A 23,732-nucleotide genomic window follows, 5' to 3' on the forward strand; every position below is an offset into this window, starting at 1 on the left:
CCACAATAGCAGGAGATGAATATACAGTACCAGTGGACCAGAGATGGAAGTAGGCCTCATTAGTTCGAGAACCCTCTGAACAAATTTAGTTTAGTGACAAACAAGCATCCTATTATAGAACACCCCAGGGGTGCAATATAGTAAGGACTAGTGATCAAGAGCAGTTCTTGCCTGGATTTGAACCAGTAACTCACTATTTGCTGTGCGGTCGCCTTGTATCTTACCTATTTAAGCACACTGCTAGGTTTCTGGTTCACTTCAATAATATCCTTCATTTTTCAGGCAGGAATGATGGCTTACATATCTCAATTATCCAGCCTAGAAATCTCTGCCTCCCAGTTCCTTCCACGCCCGTTATAAGTCTATCAAGTATAGTTCCCGGAAGGGCTTCTATTCTGCTAATCTGATTCTGACCCCTGCCTGTATCCTGACTTTGACTAAACTCTGCCCGGACGACCTTCTTGCCTGCTTGACTTCTCTTCTGGATGCCGTCTGTGTACCGTGTCACTGACTGGTTTTGACCTGGCCTGCCTGACTCTGATTCTTGTAAGCTACCTTAGTCTTCATTATACAATCTGGTTCCCTTGCTTGCTCAGGATCTTTGCCTTTATCCTCTCACTTTAAGACCTGGCAGCACCCGAGTAGCAGAGGGCTCCACCTGAAGCCAAAGGTGGCTGTTATAGGCAGAAGTTTGATTGGATCTTGTCAATTGTTCTGGGTTTTGGATTACCGATCATGACAGGGATGCAGGATATCACTTATCACCAAGAGGCTTCCACTAGAGGAGATCCTAAAGCACCATGGTCTACATCCTGTCTTCAACTTGATTGTGTATGTTCTTTATATTGTTTCTTGATATTGTCTTGCAGGATAAGTTGACTCAACCATTCGGTGTACCAAAGGCGTTTTTTTCTGTTCATTACACATTCCAGAAGAAGGCAAAAAAAAAAACATTTGAAGCCCCTCCAATTTGCCTCAGAGGGCGGGAAAATTCCTTCCTGAATCCAAGATGCAATGGGACCAGTCCCTGGATCAACTTGTACTATGAGCTTTCTATTATATTAAGTGATCATATCAATTAAGTTTGCTCCAGACAACATAATATAAATATAGGTACATGTCTCATATACTAAGATAAGGGAATATACTAACAACAACAAACATGCATTTGTACAGTACAACAGTAGCATTGTTTGTTTACCCTCATGGGCATCATTAAGCACTGCGTGTCTTGACAGCGCTATATAAATAAATGATGATGATGATGATGATGATCATTACCCATACACTATATCCCATGTATTTGAATGTGACACATTGAATTGTGGTGTTATAAAGCAAATTCCTCAGTTTAAAATTGAGATCAACAACAAAATGAGTACAATAGAGCTCCTGTGTGTCAGAACTACTAGTTCAGAAGGTACTGATACGATAATGCCAATATAATGGTCAGTTATAATAATATAGATACCGGCTCCGTTTCCTGAAACCCGTTATCCAGAAAGCTCCGAATTATGGGAAGGCAGTCTCCCATAGATGCCTTTATAATCAAATAATCCAGGAACTTGTACTTGATCCAAACTAAAATATAATTAATCCTTATTGGAGGCAAAATCAGCCTATTGGGTTTATTTCATGATTTTCTAGGTGTGAAGATCCAAATTAGGTTAAGATCCATTTTCTGGAAAACCCTGAGCATTTGGGTATCAAGTCCAATACCTGTACTATGCTCTTAGATATGAAAATAGGAACCGTTATATTCAGGTAGGGTGAGTCCACATGCGGGAAATCTGCAGACCAGTGTGTCCAAAGAAATCGTTCTGGCCGTGGCGTGCAAACAATCCATAAGCAGCCATAATGGAACAATAGTATCTTTGAGCATAGAATCTAAGAAATTAGAAATGGACCGTTGTGTCACTTTATCAGAAGCATGGGTGCCCAGGGCCAGGGCACCCATGCTTCTGATGAAGTGACACAATAGTCACGAAACGCATCAAGTGCATATTCCCCTGCCCGCAACTCCTGTGATTTTAAAGTGGTGTTCAATAAAGTATTTAAACAATTTTAATATGCTGGTTTCCACGCTGATTGCTACTTTTCTAATTTCTTGGATTCTGTGCTCATAGATACCATTGTTCCATTATGGCTGCTCACATGCATAAAGGCAAACGTGTCATTTACATTATATAGGGTTGTGAATAGGATTTTGTGTAGTAGGCAGTCAGGAAAGAGAAGATTATAGTGGAAGACATGGGGTGCTACCGAGGGGTGCCTGTAGCAGAAATCAATCAACTCAACCTCCCTATAAAATTCCAGCTGTTTATAGAGCAGGAAATATTTGTATATAAGTATCTTATTAACTTAATTCAGTAAAGTCATTGCTGGCTGCTCAAGGAAATAGTTTCCCATTTATACCTGCACTTGTCCTTTGGACCTTTAATTTGCATTACTTAGTACATATCAGTCGGAATTTCACTTGGCTGTTAGTGTTGACTACAAGCCTGTACAAACTGACAATTCAGAGCTTCTTGAGATTCTTAGAGCTGGGATACAGATATGAAGGTTGAAGTTAAGGTTGTGTTGGAATGTCTTCTGCTTCTGATAGTAGGTAAGTGACCTCCTGAAGGCTTAGGCTAATGCCAAACCAAGAAGACCTCGGCTTGTGGGGAACGCAGGCCAATAATCTGCTTCTCTGCTCTTCATTTACTGCTGCTTTGTCTGCTCTCAGAAGCATTGCCTCTGCTTGGGTCAGTCAGATGTGACCAAAGTCCCCTTGGTCTGCCACCAGCCTTAGATCAATGTTTCCCAACTCCAATTTCAGTTTATGAACCAGTTTCTACAATTAAAGATACAAGATCTACAATTCTTTTCAAAGAAATGTGAGACCAAGGAAAAAGTGATTGATTATGATGGTAGCACTACCTCTAATGATTATAATTTGTATTTCAGTTTATTTGTGTCTATCAATACAATAGAATATGGGAAAGGAGGGAAGAGTGGTGCTCTGGGACATATTTATCAAAAGGTGAAATATACCTCATCTTAGGTCACCACGGGGATATTCTGCTGCTCTATGTTCACTGGTATGGGGTTTTTAGGGGGGTATTTATCAGAGGGTGAACTCACATGTATACACTTTGTTAAAAATGCCCTAAAAGTCCATACAGTGAATAGAGAGAAGTCAAATTTCTCTCTGGGAACCTGGGTTGGGCTATATTTCCCCTTCTTTTTTTTTTTATAATTCTTTATTTTATTGTTTTCTCAAGAAAAAATTAAAAATAAATAAAGGGTACAGAAAAAAAAAGGGGAACAGTTGGGTACAAATCCAAGTCTAGCACTTCTTTATATCTGATCCATGGGGACCAAGTCTTCCAGTATATATCACTATTATTATGATATATGGAGGTTAGTTCCTCTAGCTCTCTTATCTCCTCAACCGTTCTTATCCAATTGTTAAATATAGGGGCATCTTTTGACTTCCAATTTTTGGGTATAAGAGATTTGGCTGCTTCTCTCTGGGAACCTGGGTTGGGCTATATTTTGGCAAATTTCTCTCTGGGAACCTGGGTTGGGCTATATTTCCCCTTCTGATAAATTTTGTGATAAGGTAAACTTCTTGCAACCTTGATATTTCTCACTCCGACTGTCTAACCTGGACATTTTGAACTCAGTTACAAGGTAGATAGAATGCTAAATTTAAGCGGGGCACACAACAGTGATTTTGGTATTGTACAAACTCATGAATGTCCAGATTTCACTCTTCCAACAGATTGGCCCTTAAGCAATCTCTCTTTGGTTTTCCAGCAATGAATAGGGTGATTGGATATATCATACCTCCCAACATTTTGGAAGTAAAAAGAGGGACAAAATTTTTTTTTTCCCGCACATAGCACAGCAATTTTTTGACCACACCCCTTTCTGTGGCCACACCCCCTAATTACCATATTTGTTTTACAAAATTTGGCAGGTTATGGAAGTTTGAAAATATTTCTCCTTATCTAAACTGTGTTTTTGTGTCTCAAAATTGTTACAAAGTATCTTATTTGCACCTGTTAGCTGTTCTGGGCTCTCTGCTAAAAGCCAATTAAGTGAGAAACTTTGTTTCTTGTTCTGGCTGTTCAGTACAGAGAAAAGAGGGACTTTCCAGTACAAATGAGGGACTGCGGGTTGAGCTGTCAAAAGAGGGACTGTCCCTCCGAAAAAGGGACAGTTGGGAGGTATGTCCCATTTGTTGGCAGAGATGGTCTTTATGATGATCACACAGGGAACACTCAGCACAGCAACTTGGAAAAGGATTTACTTGTGAATCACTCAGGGATAATACAGAGCACATTTAACAGTGTGAAAGATCAAAACCAATATGGTGGAGAGAAAAGAAAAAAAAAACAACAGAGTGCACAAAAAAACAACAGCAAAGATCATTGCAATCATACATTAACAATATTCACAGCGCCACCTTGTGACCATTTTAATACTCCAGCGTTTAAGCATGAATGCTATTGCATGTATTCCAACACCATTGGCATCTCATCCCTACATTTCAGGTTAAATGCCAAGCCTACTGAGAAATAAAATAACTACAGTACCTGTTTTACATACAAATGGTTTAGAGCTCTAACTCTAAAAGAGGTTGGTGGTCTATTGTATTGAGCTATCCATTTTTTTTTAAATAAAAAAATTATCTTTGAATAAATCTGATGGCAGGCACTCAAATAAAGGCAACCTTCCAACGAATTGTAGAAATCAAATGGAAAAGATTTATTGTGTCCTCCGCCTTATGCTTTCATGTTACAAACACTTTTACTAAGCTCGAGTGAAGGATTCGAAGTAAAAAAACTTCGAATTTCGAAGGTTTTTTTTGGGTACTTCGACCATCGAATAGGCTACTTCAACCTTCGACTATGACTTTGACTTTGAATCGAACGATTCGAACTAAAAATCGTTCGACTATTTGACCATTCGATAGTCGAAGTACTGTCTCTTTAAAATAAACTTTCACTACCTACTTCGCCACTTTAAACCTACTGAGCTACAATGTTAGCCTATGGGGACCTTCTCCATAAGTTTGCTATGATCGTTCGATCGAATGATTTTTCGATCGATGTATTTGCGGTAAATCCTTTGACTTTACTTCGACGATCGAATATCGAGGGTTAATAAACCCTCGATATTCGACCTTTAGTAAATGTGCCCCTTAATCCTAGGCTGCCTATGATTAAGTCTTTGTAACACGAAACGCATAAGGCAGAGGACACAATACATCTATTCTACTTGATTTCTACAATTCGTTGGAAGATTGCCTTTATTTGAGTGCCTGCCATCAGATTTATTCATGGTTGTCCGCTCCCCAAGCTGAGGGCTCACCCATATTCGTTGAGTTAATACTTTACTCATGAAAAAACCCCTCTTCAGTCTTATTAAAAAACTAATCTTTACTTACTATTTTTTCAGCTGGAGCAGATTCTCAATCCACTACCATCTTTACGTCCCTTACCTCAACTCCTTCAGAAACAAAGACCATCACAACTCCAGGTCCTACATCTGAGACTTCAAAACCAGACATAGTAACCGCTACAAGACCTCTAAACTCAACCTCAACAACTGGCATCGCAACCACTTCAACTCCTCTGACCACCTCCAAGTCAGCAAGCACAAAACCCCCAACTGGTAAATATATGCACATGTAGGGTCCCTGGAATTTGTAAATTCTACATTTCTGCACATCGGTATTCTAGTCGCATTGTGATATTTATAGAATAGAATTAATCCTAACACATTATTCACTAACATCTTCTAAGTGTTGAAAGCATAAAACAGTGTGATAATTACTGTGAAATTTAAAGGGATACTGTCATGGGAAAAAAAAAAATTTCAAAATGAATCAGTTAATAGTGTTGCTCCAGCAGAATTCTGCACTGAAATCCACTTCTCAAAAGAGCAAGATTTTTTTATATTCAATTTTGAAATCTGACATGGGGCTAGACATTTTGTCAATTTCCCAGCTGCCCCAAGTCATGTGACTTGTGCTCTGATAAACTTCAATCACTCTTTACTGCTGTACTGCAAGTTGGAGTGATATCACCCCCTCCCCTTTTCCCCCAGCAGCCAAACAAAAGAACAATGGGAAGGTAACCAGATAGCAGCTCCCTAACACAAGATAACAGCTGCCTGGTAGATCTACAGTAAGAACAACACTCAATAGTAAAAACCCATGTCCCACTGAGACACATTCAGTTACATTGAGAAGGAAAAACAGCCGCCTGCCAAAAAGCATTTCTCTCCTAAGGTGCAGGCACAAGTCACATGACCAGGGGCAGCTGGGAAATTGACAAAATGTCTAGCCCCATGTCAGATTTCAAAATTGAATATAAAAAAATCTGTTTGCTCTTTTGAGAAATGGATTTCAGTGCAGAATTCTGCTGGAGCAGCACTATTTACTGATTCATTTTGGAAAAAAAACATTTTCCCATGACAGTATCCCTTTAACACCTCCCAGGAGTAGGCGTTACTAAACAACATCAGATGTAGTGAGGAGCTGTAGGGCAGCAATTAAAGACCTTTATGAGGAACTAGAGACTTACCTACAGCCACTAACCCATTTTCATAATGCCTTGGGCAGGTCCAGATTAGGTCCAATTATATTGTTTCCCAGGGAAAGGAATGACTAGAATATTGTAAAAAGAAACTTCTACTCTGCCAGTGGCATCTCGAATGCCTTAGGTGCTATAGATTGCACTAATAATGTGTGACTCTATCATATGCCTTAAAATATCGCTCAAAATAACGCACAAAATAACGCATGCTATAAAATACCGCACACAGTTCAACTAAAATGAACGTTAAAATATTACTTCTTAAGTTAGACAAGTGAACTTTTAGTGAATTGATCGTTAATTCTAAAAATATAAGAAGTGATAAAAATTTTTAAGGCATGCTATAAATAACACTCACTTTATCGACCTTTAGTGAATCGGCCCCACAGTGTATTACAGCATAACAATGGAGCTATACATCATATTGACCCCAAACTGCATACCCAGCTAGTGCTGTAGACAACTTTTGTTGCACCATACAGGTATGGGATCTGTTATCCAAGAACCTGTTATCCAGAAAGCTTTGAATTACAGGAAAACTATCTTCCATAGACTCTATTCTAAATTAATAATTCATATTTTTAAAATGATTTCTGTAAAAATAAAACAGTACCTTTTTCTTGATCCCAACTAAGATATAAGTAATCCTTATTGGAGGCAAAACAACGCCAATGGGTTTGTTTGATGTTTAAATTACTTTTAGCAGATTTACATCATGGAGATCCAAATTACAGAAAGATCATTATCTGAAAATGCAGATTATCCTGAGCATTCTGGATAACAGGTCCCATACCTGTACCACAATAGACTCATTATATATAAATGTCCATACCCTCTGCCAGCTCTTACTTGTAGCCAATATCTCTACAGTAAAAAGAATACAGGTTTGTGTATGGAAATTTACCCCATTTATTGAGACATGGGTAAGGAAAATACAGCCCACCCTGAAAGTTGCATTGCATCTTTTGTGTCCCAATAAATTGCTTTCACAGTGCTTACATGCATTATGTTAATGAGATAGAAGCCAAAAACATTTAGGGGCCGATTTACTTAGGTTCGAATGGTAAATTCGAATTTTTGAGTTGGTTGTTTGGTCAAAACTCACAAGTTCGAGTTTAAATCCACCAAATCGAATTTTAATCCGAGATTTATCATCCCCATACCAGAATTCGATAGGTCCCCACATAAAACCTGCCGAGTTCATGTAGAAGTCAATGGCAGAGGTCCACTGACCTGTTAGAAGAAGTTAACAGCCTTCCTGACATTCAAGTTTTTTTCGGGGGAAAACTCGATTAGAATTTGGTTTGAATTCGATTAGAATTTGGTTTGAATTCGATTAGAATTTGATTTGAGTTTTCAGTTCTGTAACATTTTAGACTTTCAAGTTTTTTCTGAAATAAGATACCAAGTTTTGAGTTCATTTGAGGTAAAAAAAAAAAAGGCTCTAACACTCGACCTTTGATAAATAACCCCTCTTATTCTCTTGCATAAAATAAGTACTACATTAGCTCGGGTACATTATTGTCTCTGTAATCAGAAACCAGGCATACAGGGTCGCAAAATGCCCAATTTAAAAAAGAAAAAAAAAAACGATAGTATCTAGACCAGTGATCCCCAACTAGTAGCTCATGAGTAACATGTTGCTCTCCAACCCCTTGGATGTTGCTCTCAGTGTCCTCAACGCAGGTGTTTATTTTTGAATTTGTGGCTTGTAGGCAAGTTTTCGTTGTATAAAAACCAGGTGTAAATGGGCCTCCTGTAGGCTGCCAGTCCATAAAGGGACTACTAAATGACCAATCACAGCCCTTATTTGGCACCCAATATCTTTTTCATGCTAGTGTTGCTCCTCAACTCCTTTTACTTCTGAATGTTGCTCACAGGTTCAAAAGGTTGGGGATCCCTGGCCTAGACTGTGCCTTCACAATGACAACTTAAGTTATCTACTGCACATAACCAATCCAAATTAATTTTTTATATTATATTTGGGTCAGCTCTATAATCATTGACCTCAAATCCCATCCTACATTGACATCACAAACAAAATATGCATTCAGCATCAATGTATGCCCCAATGTATCACACTCACGAAAGCATTTGACATGAACCTGCCTGGGCTTTCCCCCTGCTATATGTTCTGATATTATATCCACTGACTTTTAATCTGTCTCTAAGAGCCTAGACTATTGGCCCAAAGAAAGCCTTGTGTCTAGGTTCCAGAAATGTCTTACTCTAAACCTTTTATAGCCCAACATTTGAAAACCAATATTGGTTGGGCCAAAAACTAAAGTAGCAAAGTAAAATAAAAATACCTTCCTGTGTTCCATCTGCAGAAGGAGCACAAACAAGATTAAAACCAAACTCCTTCTGTATTCACATTTGACATTTAAAAAGTGAAATGAAAAAGGAAGATTATTTCATACTTACCGAGATCTTCCTTTCCTAGACGTACTCCATGTCAGTACGTTACGGGATAGCCCCTCCTCCCTGCTCCAATTAGAAGGAACCTCCCCAAGCCTTTAAAAGGCCAACCACACCCACCTACCGGCGTCTTTGTAACAAGCTCTTAAATTACCGGAAAAGAAAGGGCGGGTGTACTGACATGGAGTACGTCTAGGAAAGGAAGATCTCGGTAAGTATGAAATAATCTTCCTTTTTCCCTAGACGTACTCCATGTCAGTACGTTACGGGACATAGCAAGTTAACGTTATCCCATGGGAGGGAATATGCTTTAAGAAGAAACTGTAATAAGGAAAGGAGTATCTCTGACTAGATAGTCCACCATCATGCAAACTCCTTACCTTAATATAGAGAGTCCAGGTGAAAACCCCAGAATAAGTTCACCAGGCTAAGAATAGAGCTATAGTATAGCATATACTATAGAGAAAGAGAGAGAGAGCGCGAGAGAGAGATGTTAGCCCACTGAGAGTGAGGAACAAGTTAGCTCACTAACCACCACTTCACCCTCCAGAAGAGAGAGAGAGAGAGAGAGGAAGACAGTCCTGTAAAAGGCGAATTCAGCAAGCTGAAATACTTACTCTCCTACTCACCAAATAGCATTCATCACATGTATGCCTAAATTCAGTGCAAATTGCAAGGTACCTGTAAGAAACACTTGGTAGGAGTAAGAACCCAAAACAGACACAATATAGAAATGATCTACTTAGGATATATCCATAAATGTAGGATATCCAATGAACCCTGAGGTACCCAAGGCCAGTACCATAAATATCTTTATATCAGAATGCATGTTAGTCAGGACTGTTCTAACCGAAAGCAGATCCTAAAGATCGGAGACAAGGGCACCTGAGAAAATAATTGGGATTAGAATTCCTTACCCTGTGTAAGGTCCTGTGATGAGGCAGACTCAATTAACTGTAAAGAGTTGAGCAACTCCAGTACCTAAGAAAGAGCCCCTGTTGGTTGACCCAACCTAGTACTCTGAGAGGTATAACTGAATACCCCTAAGGTTACAGATCCCAATAACCACAGTGCAACTAAAGGACTAATTCCAAGATTTATGGAGGCAGATTATATGCCCTGGATAAATGTTTCTAGTCACCCACAAACCTGTGTTCTCTCTACCCATAAGGGACCCACTTATATGTGGAATCAACTATACTACATATTTAATCGTTGAGGCTGACCTTGGAACTGGAGGGACGCTATGGATGTTCCAGTAAGTGTCAGAAGGGCCTCTGATCTACTAGAGTAATGCTGGGTCATATGTATCAGGAGTGGCGCAGGAATGTGAATCCGAGAACAAACCAGGATAATAGGAGTGTTGTATCTGGAAGTTACCTGGACATTGAGCTCTGTGCGAATGTTTCAGACACAATTTTCAGCAGGTGTAAATGTAATCCCCTAGCATAGGGAATAATGTGACAGACATGGTCAAAACAGACAAAAAAAAAAAAAAATACTTCCAAGCATCCCATTTGAAGCTAGACAAACCTGTATGACAGATACATAAAATATCCTTAATTCATTCTCAATGAAATTAATGACTAGAAGTGGTAAGAGATTACACTCTACTGTAATGACTGCAACCGTCCCACTTAAGGGAAGACTATGATCCTGCTCAGAAGAACCAAGTACATTTTCGGCCGAAACAATAGGACAAGTAGCAACTGCAGTATGTAACTGTAAGGAGGAAAGATCCAAAACTGCTGGTGTTCCAAGAGGGCACAGACATAGAGAGGGAAAATAATTAACGCTCCTAGGACGCCTCCATCTGCTGTCCAATCAGTTACCTATCTGGTGTGGAAGAACAGCCAGCCCTGTATTCTAAAAAACCACTAACTAGGGGATTGAGAAATTGAAGAAAAAAATAAATAAATGGGCCCAAAATAAGTGCCTTCTGGACACAGAGCCTTAAGTCACAAAGCCGTTTTGATGATAGTATAAGGTAGTATAAGCAGAATATCCCTATCCTGGGCCAGACTTGAACAGAGGTCATCTCTATGGACTAACAAGACACTTTGAGGACTCCTATAGCCTGAAAACCCTTGGTTTGAAATATATACCTTATGCAAATTCCCAGTGGCCTGATATGTATGTGTACCCTGTCTCTATAGACACCCTGTATTGGCAGATAAAATGTCCCATCTATCCTGACATTAAGAATATCAGTAGAAATAGTATAGGAATAACACTGGGTAGTGGCTCCCCTCTCTAATTTGTAGGAGGCACTAAGGAGTCACCCTAGAAAATGGTAGAAATACATCTGGGGATCCTTCAGCCAAGCATAGAGAACTGTATACCTTGTTCTTCCTTAAACCTATGAATATGGAATTTCCACAGGTTGCACCCCTAGAAACTAGCCAGATGTCCTGGCTGCTATAGTGAAATTTATGGATGAAGAGTTCAAGTACTGATTGTTCCAGGAATCTTCAAAAATACTATATGTTGCATAAAAATATAGGTTTATTGAGCCAACGTTTCTGGTTCCAAAAAAGAACCCATCCCAAGGACACAAATCATATATAGATATCTGTGCAAACATATATACACACTCATATACATGCCTTAGTATTAAAATATATGCACCTGCCTATGGCCCTCTTATAGATGCAAACATATATGTTGCTTGGTAGACCAGTTGTTTTATGGAGTTTATCCATTAATTGAGCATTTGTTCTGAAGGCAGTAGAATCCCCCTGCAGGATGTGGGCCATGGTGCAAGCATATATTAAATTATGTGATAATAATATGTACCTCGGTCAGAGTCCTAAGCTCCTGGTAGAGCACAGTACCCGACCCCAGAGCTCGAGCTGCGTGGGTAGTAATAAACTGCACAATTGACTGGGCAAAGCAATTATCTGGTCCTCCATTCGTTCAGGCAGTGATCGGTGATACAAGGCTGCTGAATCTGGAAAAATGTACATTCAATGGTCCCAAAAGTAGTACATACCTGTGGTTATTGTTAACCCAGCAATCCTTATGACGGACAGGCTTCAGAACTCCTGTAGTGTTTATCAAGACAAAGTTAAGCTTACCTGCCATCGGGAAAAAATATTGCCTAGTGTCTAATTTATTAAGCCATATCTTATCCCAGGAGCAATGCCATGGAATGAAAAGACATTCATATGTAGGTATTCCTATCAGTAGTCATCTGGATTAAACCTGAATGTACCCCAGAAACAATTACAACCCCATGTAATGCATAGTTTAGGTTAGCTGCAGTCAGAGCAAACCTATATCCGACCTTCATAGCCACCCAGTCCAGTGATCTACATCTATTAGAGCTACTGGTTCAAGGTGAGTAATAATTAGAGCATATCATACTGCAGAGAATAGGAGCATACCGATATGATCACAGCAACATGTAATACATAAAATATTAGCTACTGCTTAGGGCAAGCGTAAATCTGGTCCTAGCCGTTCCCAGGCCTGTGCTTTACATACCTTAGGGCTACCTATTCCAGGTGAGCCATAGCCAGGGTATATACTGCAGAAGAAAATATAAGCACAGATTCAATCACAGTAACATGAAATACATAGTTTATATTAGCTGCTGCTTAGGGCAAGCATATCTCAGGGCCTAGCAACTGAAAAGGCCTGTGCTCTACATCCATTAGGGCTACTTGTTCCATGAGAGAAATAGCCAACTCATAAACTGCAGAAAACCTGTAGTACATAGTTAGGTTAGCTGCTGCTTATAGCAAGCATGTATCAGGACCTAGCAGCAAGACAGATCTGTGCTCTACATCTCACAGGGCTACGTGTTCTTTGTGAGCAATAGCCAGAGCATAAGCTGTATAACAAAATAGTAGCACAGGTACAATCACAGCAATATGAAATACATAGTTAGATTAGCTGCTGCTTCGAGCAAGCATGTCTCAGGGCCTAGCAGCCAGCCAGACCTGTGCTCTACATCCTGTAGGGCCACGTTTTACCTGTGAGCAATAGCCAGAGCTTAAGCTGTAGAACAAAATAGGAGCACAGGTACAATCACGGAAACATGAGGTCCATAGTTTAGATTAGCTGCTGCATAGAGCAAGCTTATATCAGGCCCTAGCATTCAGCCAGACCTTTGCTCGACCTCTATTATGGCTACCTTTTCTATGTGAGCAATAGCCAAAACATAGAATGCAGAACAAAAATAGTGCAATACATATTATGGATTATCTGATGTTTATAGCAAGTATATATCAGAGCCTAGCAGCCCCCCCAGCCCAGTGATCCATATTCAATAGGGCTACTGGTGTCCTATTTGTAAATGGCTTGTGCTTTCAGGCAGGAAACAATCATAACCAGGCACAGTGCAGATAAGCATATGAATATATAGCCTGCAAGCAGTTAGTTAGACTTTAGTACACTGCAGAACAGCATATGGACACACCTTACCTGCTGCTCATTATGCAAGGCTGGAAGCAGACCCTTTAATGTCACAAATTCCAGGACACTCTATTGTTAACGGGAAAACAGGCCTCACAAGTTTACTGACAACAGCAGGACTTACCTGAGGCTGCAGCTTCCTCGCTTGCTGAGTTAGAGAGTGGGCGGAGCCATCTCCACTTGCTTTAGCTGGACCTGATTATACTCAGCTGGTGTCTGCACTCAGTGGGGGGTTGATTATACTCAGCTGGTGTCTGTATAGGCAGGGAACCCAAAGCAACTGCGTAGGGTATACTGAGGCGAATTGGATAATTAGTGTTGGTGCTTCCTGCACAGGCCCAAGTTTGCTATAATATGAAGCCTATAGTGAAACTTTTTTTTTTTTTTTTTTTTTTTATAATTATTTTAACTACCTCCACCTTAGGAAAGTCTGTTGAGGGAGGCAGTTGGCCATGACCTGCCCCCATTAAAACAAAAATAAAACAAAGGTAACAGGGGGCAGTAAGGTTCAGGCCCCTAACTAATTAGCCTAAGTTAACTGCCACCTCCCTCGCCCATTCGTAAAAATGGGGTGTAGGGGCCACATACACCAGTGCCGCCTGAGGCCCTCTGGGCAGGTCGGGAGGGCACACGAATGGGGGGACAAGCACCTGCCACCCAATGCTCTTGATAGCAATACAGGAAGGCAACTGAAATACAGGCAGACAAGGAGTAGCAAACATTGCACCTCAGTGCCTTACCTGATTCAAAAGCTGAAGTTCAGAAGACTCCAGGTCTGAGGTAGTGTGCTGGGGGGAAAAAAGGTCCCATGGACCAAAACCCCTGTCCCTAGGACGCCTTCCGGGCAGGCCTAATGCTTTCCTAGGCGTAAAAGAGAAAAACAAAAATTTGCTTCTAATGATTGAGGCCTTTGTTCAGAGAACAAAGCCAAGAGCATAAGAGAAGGAAAAAAAAGACGCCGGTAGGTGGGTGTGGTTGGCCTTTTAAAGGCTTGGGGAGGTTCCTTCTAATTGGAGCAGGGAGGAGGGGCTATCCCGTAACGTACTGACATGGAGTACGTCTAGGGAAAGTCTGCATTTAAGTGCTGGTATAACAATATAATTATAGCTATCCAAAGCCATTATTCACAGAGAGTCACAGACTGCTACCCAACTTAGGGGTATATACTGTGTATATATATTTTTTTTAATAAATGTTTTTATTTATTTTCACAAAAGAAACAAAACAAAATTTAACAAAGTATATAAATAATCTGTTTGGAATTTGGAAGACCAACAGGAAATGCCATAAATTACATAGCTTAACATATATAGATATTAAACATGATAATCATACGATTGTACCAGGACTAACAAACGGCAGGTTTAGAGGAGCGAAGGACCATACCCAAAATATCCTCCCTGTCACTCATAAAGTACTTTTGGATAGACTATTGATTTGGTGACTCCTGGGGGGTGATTGACGATTCCGTGTCTGTGATCTATAAAGATTCTGTATATATCAAGTTGTGTCTTGTACTACGGTGTTGCTGAGTAACAGTTCTGAATCAAACCATGTGGTATGTCGAAATGTGTAAATCGTTAAATGTTTAGTATGAGTGGGGAGTGAGGATATGTATGTCATCCAAGTCGAAAAAAAAATTTCTGTGTATTCCTCTTTATTTGTAGTGGTTTCTAGCCAGTCCATGTGAAAGATATAGTGAAGTTTTTGTTTAACTAGCGAAAGTGGGTGTACCGATGGGGAAAGCCAATGATGAAAAATAGTTTTTCTAGATGCTGCCATTAGTCTTTCCGCTAGGCGACTCTCAGATCGTGATAGTTTTAGTTGTGAAGGGGGAATCCCGAAAAGCACCCATAGTAAAGAAAAGGGAGCCGTCTGTTGAGTTAAAGATCTCCAGTATCCCTGTACATTTTCCCAACATTTCTATATTACGGGGCAAAGCCAAATGCAGTGTACCAGGTCTGCTCGGGGCTGACTGCATCTCAGACAGTTGTCTCTGTCCAAGGTGCCGATATGATAGCGCCCGAGCGGTGTAAGATAGGAATGATGCAAGATCTGTAGTGACATTTCTTGGTATTTGCACGAAGACAATACCCGCATCGTTTTTGCATGATATTGAAGTATTTGCGCAGTATCTGTTTGCGGAAGCATTGAGGTCCATTTAGCTAGAAAAGTATCTGTTGATTGTATTGGTAATGTCGTTCGAATAATTCGGTATATTAGGGACGTAGTTTTGAGTGAGTCGGATTTAGGCCATAGTGTATTTATCGGATTTGCTTTGTCCTCCTGAGAGAGATGTTGAAGAACCGTTTTAGTGAAATGGATAATTTGAATTGAAAGTAAATAGTCGTTGGAGAGAAAGGGGAATTTTTGAATAAAAGATTCCTTTGGCGGTATAGTAAAAGTCTCTCTAATAATATCTTTTACCAATCTAAAATTTTGATTTTGCCAATCCACAACTGTCTTATTATTTTTTCCCATCGGGAAATATGGATTACCAAGCCATGTCAAATAGATGGAATGGTTAGGAGTTAGTTTATACCTGCGCTGCACTGAAATCCAGGTTTTGTATGTGTCAAAGAATAGGGGATGTTCAATCATCTCTTGGGTAGGGGTATATTTAAAAAAAGAGTGAAGTTAATAGTGAAGTTCCGCCACTAGAGTGAAATTCCACCACTCTCCATTCATTTCTATTAATTTCTATAGGCTTTTTTATCAAAGGGTGAACTTTCACTTTCACCCATTGATAAATACGCCTTTCAAAATCCCATAGTAATGAATTGAGAGCTGCGGAATTTCACTCTAGTGGCGGAGCTTCACTCTTTGATAAATTTACCCCTATGGAGTTTGTTACTGTCTTTATAGATCTCATCAATGAATCATTTAGGCCAGTGGTGTCTAAAATGTTGAACATTATACTTTAACCCAATACATAAATATTTTCCTAATTTTGTAGTTTTGACTTACTGGAAGGACAAGGAAACCATTTACAACCAGTTTTAAGCATTTTATAGAGTACCCCCCTGCTGTACCGAATCGCTACCTGTATTTTGCCAAAATCTTCTTACGTAGCCTGCAATTGAATGTGATTACATTCCAAAAATACTGCCTGACACAGGTGCCATGTTTTCCGCTGTAAACCTAGGGGCCGATTCACTAACTTCGAGTGAAGGATTTGAAGGTAAAAATCTTCGAATTTCGAAGTTTTTTTTGGGCTACTTTGACCATCGAATGGGCTACTTCGACTTTCGACTACGACTTCGAATCGAAGGATTCGAAGTAAAAATCGTTCGACTATTCGACCATTCGATAGTCGAAGTACTGTCTCTTTAAAAAAAACTTCGACCCCCTAGTTCGCCATCTAAAAGCTATAGAAGTCAATGTTAGCCTATGGGGAAGGTCCCCATAGGCTTGGCTAACTTTTTTTGATCGAAGGATATTCCTTCGATCGTTGGATTAAAATCCTTTGAATCGTTCGATCCGAAGGATTTTATCGTTCGTTTGAAGGAATTATCCTTCGATCGTTCGATCGAACTACTGTATCTGCGCTAAATCCGCGAAGGATTTTGATTCCTAGTCGAATATCGAGGGTTAATTAACCCTCGATATTCGACCCTTCGTGAATCAGCCCCGTAATGTGCATTTACTTACCTGACACCCCAGGCCGGTGCTCCTATCAGGAGAAAACTGCACCAACCCGGGGTTATTCCCACTAGGGATTGTCTTCAGGCTTATTCTTTCTTCTCGCTGGGTGTGAATGCGCAGTAGAGCGAAAAGCCAAACTTTAACAAAAAAGCCGCTATTTCATCCTACTGCGCATGCATCTGCCCCAGGAAATTGTAAGAAAGAAGAAGCAGGAAGACAATCACTCCTTCATGCTAGGTCAGTTAATTTGAGATATGGGGAGAATGGCTATTTTCTCTCCTAGATACTTGTAAATGTCCAGCATGAAGCTAAATTAAATTGAGTTTTGGGGTGGGGGATTATGTGATATGCTAGATTCTTAGGACTATGGTTGAATGACTTATAAACCAACATTTTTTATAGATCTATAACCTTTATTTTGATCTAAGGGTGATCATGGGCAAATGTTGGAATACAAAAGTGACCTCCAACCAAAAATGTAAAAAAGACACATTGGAAAGGGCCAACACAGAAATGCAATATATAATAATTATACAAAAGAATAACAGTTGCACACTCTTGAGAATACTGGTGTCTACTTTATACAGAAACACAATTCAACAATATTTTAAAAGGACCTCTAATGTCAGAATTATGCAATTATAGAAATACTAACCCTGACACATCCTAGGACATATATTTTATGTCATTGTTATTCTGCCATATCATTGCCATTATAAGTTCCCTCTTGGCCTGACGCGTGTTTATTTTTGATTAGCAGTGTGCCAGAATGGAGGAATCTATGACGGAATTAGGTGCATTTGTCCGGTGAACTTTTATGGCTCTGTGTGTGAGTTTATGACGGACAGAGTTCCTATTGGTAAGTGTGGTAACACCAAAGGCTCATATATCTTATTCCCTATAAGCTTTTTTGGCATAATATGAACTTTTAAAATAACATGTTGTTGTAATGCATGAAGAAAACATTTCATTAAAATCAATGGAAATAAATATTGTATTTAGAACGAAAAAAATATCAACATTATCAAAAAACAGAGGCAAATCTAAATGAACCGCCAGTGTACCAATTGCACTGGCTTTCTTTTTTGGCAGTTTGGGGGTGCCTAATTCATGTGTTGTTGTTGCTTACACAGGGGGTGGAGTCAACAAATACAATGCAGCTCATTTATAATAAGTGGGCCATGGATATCAGGTTCTCTTGTGATCCCTAGGAGGCCCAATCCATAAATCTCTACATAAAAAAATCAATGTCTTGTATAATAAAACTCTCTCCGTAGATCGGGTGACTGTCCCAGTGAAAGTTACACTGAGGATCCTCAACAGAGATTTTACTCCCAGCCTGACCGATACAACAAGTGTTGAGTATATGGAGTTTGAGAAGCAATTCAGGGCAGAGGTGAGAAGCTAATACAAACACTTTACATATGCATGGGGACTGTTGTGTATCTTCGTGTCTTTGTTTGATGTGTGACCTGTTGTCTCTCTTCCAACAGGTGTTGACAGTCTACTCCAAAATCATTGGGTTCAAAGACATAAAAATAGAGTCTCTTAGGTAAGTTTAAATTCCTCTGTTATACTAATAAGTGACTCATCACAGAATCCTATGTTGATGTTAATGAAAACCAGAATGCATGTGCTGCCATGGGCTGAACATTGGAGGAGGGACTTTAGTATGTAAAATTGAAGAGTTTCATTTTAAGATATTCCAGTGGCATATTGGTTTCACCATTTTGTCTCTGGCAGGGCGGGCAGCATCATTGTGGATCACAATGTGATTGTGGAAGCTGAAAACAATGGAAATATCACTCTGACTGATTTGTACAATACAATATTTCAAGAAGTAGAAAATGCCCTTCAGAAGCTGCAGTCGAACAAATGCTCAGAAGGTAAGTAATAAGAATTATCTAGAATACTCTTGTTATGCTATGTTTTGGCTCTGTGATCTGTTCATGGTTTCATGGGGTCATTTACAAATGCACGCACATATTCTAAAATGTACCCAATGGAGAATAGACATATTGACGCAAATCATTAGTTTACTTGCAATAGTATATGCTCTTGCACTTACACATAGTTCCTTATGATGTGCAACTGTATCTATTGATGCTTGAGAACCCTGAAGCTACCATGACCATGGACCTGGTGGTAGCTCCAGGGTTCCCACAGGAGATTGCAGCAATAGGATTGTGACCAGTGAATCAGATCCAAAACCAGTTTGAACACTCACTCCAGAGGTGACTCAAACCCCCATTCCGAATATGCTAAATACAACTTACACCCAATTTGGACCAAACCAAAAGTTCAATGACTTCCATTTGGAAGCATTGGGTGCAACCTCAGTAGATACAGCACAGAGTACAACCACATGTAATTATAGGGGTAAATGCTGAATTTTAGGTAACAAAGTATGGCTAGTTGCTTCTAAAATTGCACTTTGCACACTGACAATGTTTTCATAAAAGATTACTATGGTCATCTTGTATCATGGAACACCAGAGTGTCGATATTGGAGCTGATTGTTTGGTTAGTTGTAATAACTATGAACATATGAGTAACATTTGCGTTAATAGGGAATATAAGTATAAGTGATGTGGGTCCAAATATTTCTGGGTACAAAGCTAATTAATCAATTAACAAACCATTCCATTGAGGTCAAAATATAATATTCTGGGTAGATTCAGCTGGTCATCATTTTAGCTACCATTAACCGAGAAAGACACAGGTGAACAGCATAAGGTTCTTCAACACTCCACCACTCTTTTTACTCCTCCTTATCTGCTCACCTGCTTTCCTGAGGAGTCCCACATGAGTCTTTTAGATGCCAGAGCTCAGAGTTTCTTTATCTTATACTCATCTAAATAAAAGTAGTTGCATAGCACGTAGGAAGTAAAGGAGTAAAACCCAGAAGAAGCATAAACTTGCATTTCTGAGGGTTTATTGTGGAAACAAAGCATTTGGGATTTGTCTCAAACGAAAGTTGCCAAGGACTTTAAATGGATTCTGTCATGATTTTAAGGTATAGTATTTATTCTGCCATTTAAAATTTCTTTAAAATTTTAAACAACATTTGTGGTAGGGAAAGAAGAAAAGTGAGAAGAAAAAGGTTTGGAACGGAGAGAGGAGGGGAAAGGAATCAACGGAATACTTGTCGACTTATTCTTGTACACATCCAGCAGAGTGGCTGGCAAAAAAAATGTTTTCCCATGACAGAACCCATTTAAAATCCATGTATCTGATTATTTACCCAATTTATTGAAAAACAGAAGAGTTTCAGAAAACACAGAAAAAATGATTTTTACAGCTCATTTTGTTCTTGTGCTATGACTCTTTAAATATAAATCAAATGCCTTGGTGCACCTTCAGTGTCATTTAAATTGTCCTGTTGCTGCCCCTCATGGCTCTGTTTCAATTTCTCATCCGTCATCTTTACAGATTCCTTTTGTATGGGTGAATCGAATATAATCACACGTCCTCCACCAACAGGAGAAGGCAAGTTACAGTTACAACTTTTGTCCAAGCCTCTGGCACTTTTTTTTTTTAAATATATAGCTATATATATATATATTGTTAATTTCTTCACCTTTTAACATTTTCAGAATTCTGCAGAGAGGTCATTGAACCGGGATACTGGGAATTTTACTCTCCAATATTCACTTCCAATGGCCTGTTCTGTGTATCTCAGTGTAGTGTCGAGTCACCCCAATATCTGAATTGTAATGGTGGAGACTGTATTATGTCACGGAGAGGCCCAAAGTGCTTGTAAGTATCTTGTTTTACTGTTTCCACTTACTCCTATCAACAACCTTCATTGGAATTTGTGATTAAAAGGGGGTGGGGCTTATAAGAAGGGGGCGGGTAAGAGCAGATAGTGAGTGGAACAAATCTCCCAAATTGCTTAAAGATACCATGCTGACTTGGTAGTAGAAACTATTTTACACTCAATGATTGTAGTCTGGGAAGAGTTTGGGAAGATGTGACTTGATTTTCCTGCCCCATAACTGGAAATGTCTTTTTTATCTTGGCAGGTGCCCAAGCACAGACATATATATGTACATATACGCTCAATGCAACGGAAAGGTACATAAAGCAGTCCTGTACGGTGGAGTTGGAGCCACACTGGCCGTTTTGTTGATTCTTATTGTTACTCTTGGAATCTTGCTTTGTAAATCCAGGAAGCGTACGAGAATCCCAAGGAATGTGTATGAGAATATGTCTTAATATGTTGAATTATCTCGGCATCAATCTACATACATCCCATTGTCTTTCATACTAACTAACTGTTTCGATTTGTTGCAAGGCAAACCCAAGTTATCGATCTAAAATGGCCTGGGCTTATCCGAAATCATGTTCTAAACCATAATCTGTATTTCTATGTATTTGGTTTACCTCTGTAGCATGCATGGTCTTGGGGGCAGAACCTTATAGGAGACAAATTGAGGCCCATTTATTAAAGGCGAATTTTAATGGTGTTTGAACTTTTTGAAACTCTATTTCTCTAAATTCATGAATGTCATGAAAGTTATTAAATTATTATTATCAGAATTTAAAAAGTATGAACGGAAAAGTGCTGAATGATCCAAAAAAAAATCTGAATATCTCAAAAACCTAAAAATAATTCAATTTTTTTTGACAATTATAAGTGAAAAAATATCCAATAGTATCAGCACAGCTCCCATTGTTTTTCGTGGTTTTTACACTTCATAAATCGCATCCCCCTTTATGTGATTAAAAAATACCAATAACATGTTTGCTTTTAAACCAGTAAATCCTACCTGCTGGTTGGTCGCTATGGGTTACTGCTCCTGGGCAAACGTAGAGCCTTTTATTACATAACCCCCTTAGTAAAAAAATAATAATTCATGATTAATGAAGAAAAGGAAAGCCAAATGTTAGTAAAGCTGCTGCATTGTGTGAAAACCAAGAATGTACCAATGCATTATGCTCTTTTAAATAACGAAGGAATAACCCTACTAGTCCTGCCAATTTGTTTAATTTTCTGCTGCCTCCTTTCCTAGGCTGTGCTGGGGAGTCGATGGCACTCAGCATGCTGCAAGTAGGACAGGAACCAATCAGCAAGCTAGGCTGACCTGATAGGGAACTGAATCATTTGGTAGCTTGTGTGACTGCATGGCTGTGATTGGCTGCCCCCTTCCTACTGTGCTTCTGGCAGGGACCATTAAGACACGCCTACCCCTCATTTAAAACACATCCAGGGACTGTAGCAGATCTATAGGGAGCTTTAATAAAGGGGCCATTTTTGAACATAATATACATTTTTAGGCCAAAACCAGCACCATATAGTATTCATTATTGCATACAATATTAGGGGTTTTTCAGTTATCCTATATGTCTCCTTTAAGCTCAAATCTGTACCTATATGCCTTCCATTTTTCCATGAACATATCAAGCTATAATGAGTTTGTAAACAAATAATAATGGAAATAACTAATATTCATGACCCTACATCAGAACTCACAGTTAAAGGGCTTGTTGACCTTTAAATCAACTTTTAGTATGATGTAGAGTGTGATATTCTGAGACAATATGCAATTGGTTTATAGCAGTTTGGTTGCTAAAAAAAGACTAGAAACACTACTTTCTGCATCTGTAGAGACCCATAGGGTTCACTTCCCTACTTGGCTTAGAAAACCCCGTTAGGCTTTCCCCTCGAATTTTGTTTAGGAAAGCCTGGTACCTGTAACTTGGGTACCTGGGAGAAATTTGTTCGCTATAGGCCTGGCTGGGTGATTTGAAGCCCCAGGTCTCTTCCTTTTTGTCCTCCACCTACTGACCAAGGTGGATGTCTGCTGGGGAGTCTGGGACAACAAGGCTCCAAAGGGACAAACCATTTGGAGGAGTCGGAGAACAAGAACAAGATTTAGACAACAACTAGAGTAGCTCTATCACAGGAGATAGTTGGAGGCAGCACTTCCTAGTCAATACTGGCCTTATAATGGAGGGACCACAGTTGGGAAAGATATCAGTCTATTATTCCCTAAATATTCCTGCTGGAGGGGACTCATGCCATTTGCTGGTAGTCCTAAAGTTTTAACTGAAAACCTGCCAGACCATCTCCCCAGTGTTGCAATCATTATGCTCTGTGCGTGATTTATTATTGCAGTTCATCTGCCTCAATTGATGCTGTGTGTATTAACCCTGTTGTGTTTTGCAAATAAACCTTTTGGTCATGATCCAGAACCTCTGGTGTCCTATCTGTTGAAATTGTACGGCAGAGAGATGCAGTTCTGCTACTCTAGTCCCTCGAAGCGAGGGCTCAGTTGAATGTAAGCGGTGCACTATACATCCCAATGGGAATCAGCCTTAGGTTGGAATACAGAGGATACACAGGTTTGTCTTGTTAATTATATACAATAATGTAACCTCCAAATGAAGTCACTGAATAGTTATGTGCTGTTATTTAGCATGAATTGCCTATAGCACATGGGCATTATTATTTTGGCATTGATGAATTGACATAAACATCACAATGGAAGACCTGTTAGCTTTGAACTATATTTATAGTATGTTTTTATTGTCATATAGTGAATGTCTATAGTTATTATCAGTGGGGTAAGTAGAATGTGTCGGCCCCTCTGCAAAAAAAATCTTCAGAGGGGCCCAGTGCACTCCAATCCCTATCCTCCTGCCCACTTCCTG

At 39.5% G+C, this 23,732-nt stretch overlaps 1 protein-coding gene across 3 annotated transcripts; it reads left to right on the forward strand.

Annotated features, from left to right (window-relative positions):
• The first annotated feature begins 5,388 nt into the window (after window positions 1-5,388).
• LOC108711738 (mucin-3B) lies at window positions 5,389-23,266 on the forward strand. 3 transcript variants are annotated; one of them, XM_018253743.2, is made up of 8 exons: window positions 5,407-5,667; window positions 17,836-17,934; window positions 18,353-18,471; window positions 18,569-18,627; window positions 18,819-18,961; window positions 20,508-20,564; window positions 20,672-20,834; window positions 21,101-23,266. In XM_018253743.2, the coding sequence occupies exons 2-8, from the start codon at window positions 17,913-17,915 to the stop codon at window positions 21,291-21,293; spliced, it is 756 nt and encodes a 251-aa protein (XP_018109232.1). In that variant the 5' UTR covers window positions 5,407-5,667; window positions 17,836-17,912; the 3' UTR covers window positions 21,294-23,266. The 3 variants fall into 3 exon arrangements, with proteins under 3 accessions (XP_041443258.1, XP_018109232.1, XP_018109231.1); XM_018253742.2 differs by having other exon boundaries at window positions 5,408-5,667; window positions 17,833-17,934; XM_041587324.1 differs by lacking the exons at window positions 20,508-20,564; window positions 20,672-20,834 and having other exon boundaries at window positions 5,389-5,667; window positions 17,833-17,934.
• Window positions 23,267-23,732: the final 466 nt, after the last annotated feature.

The sequence above is a fragment of the Xenopus laevis genome, chromosome 3L, assembly GCF_017654675.1.
Source record: "Xenopus laevis strain J_2021 chromosome 3L, Xenopus_laevis_v10.1, whole genome shotgun sequence".
Taxonomy (NCBI): domain Eukaryota; kingdom Metazoa; phylum Chordata; class Amphibia; order Anura; family Pipidae; genus Xenopus; species Xenopus laevis.

Coding starts and splice junctions, on each gene's coding strand:
- LOC108711738 (XM_018253743.2), top strand. CDS start 17,913: ATGACGGACAGAGTTCCTATTG. Junction 18,472..18,568: donor AGAAGCAATTCAGGGCAGAG/GTGAGAAGCTAA, acceptor CTCTTCCAACAG/GTGTTGACAGTCTACTCCAA. Junction 20,565..20,671: donor TCCTCCACCAACAGGAGAAG/GCAAGTTACAGT, acceptor TAACATTTTCAG/AATTCTGCAGAGAGGTCATT.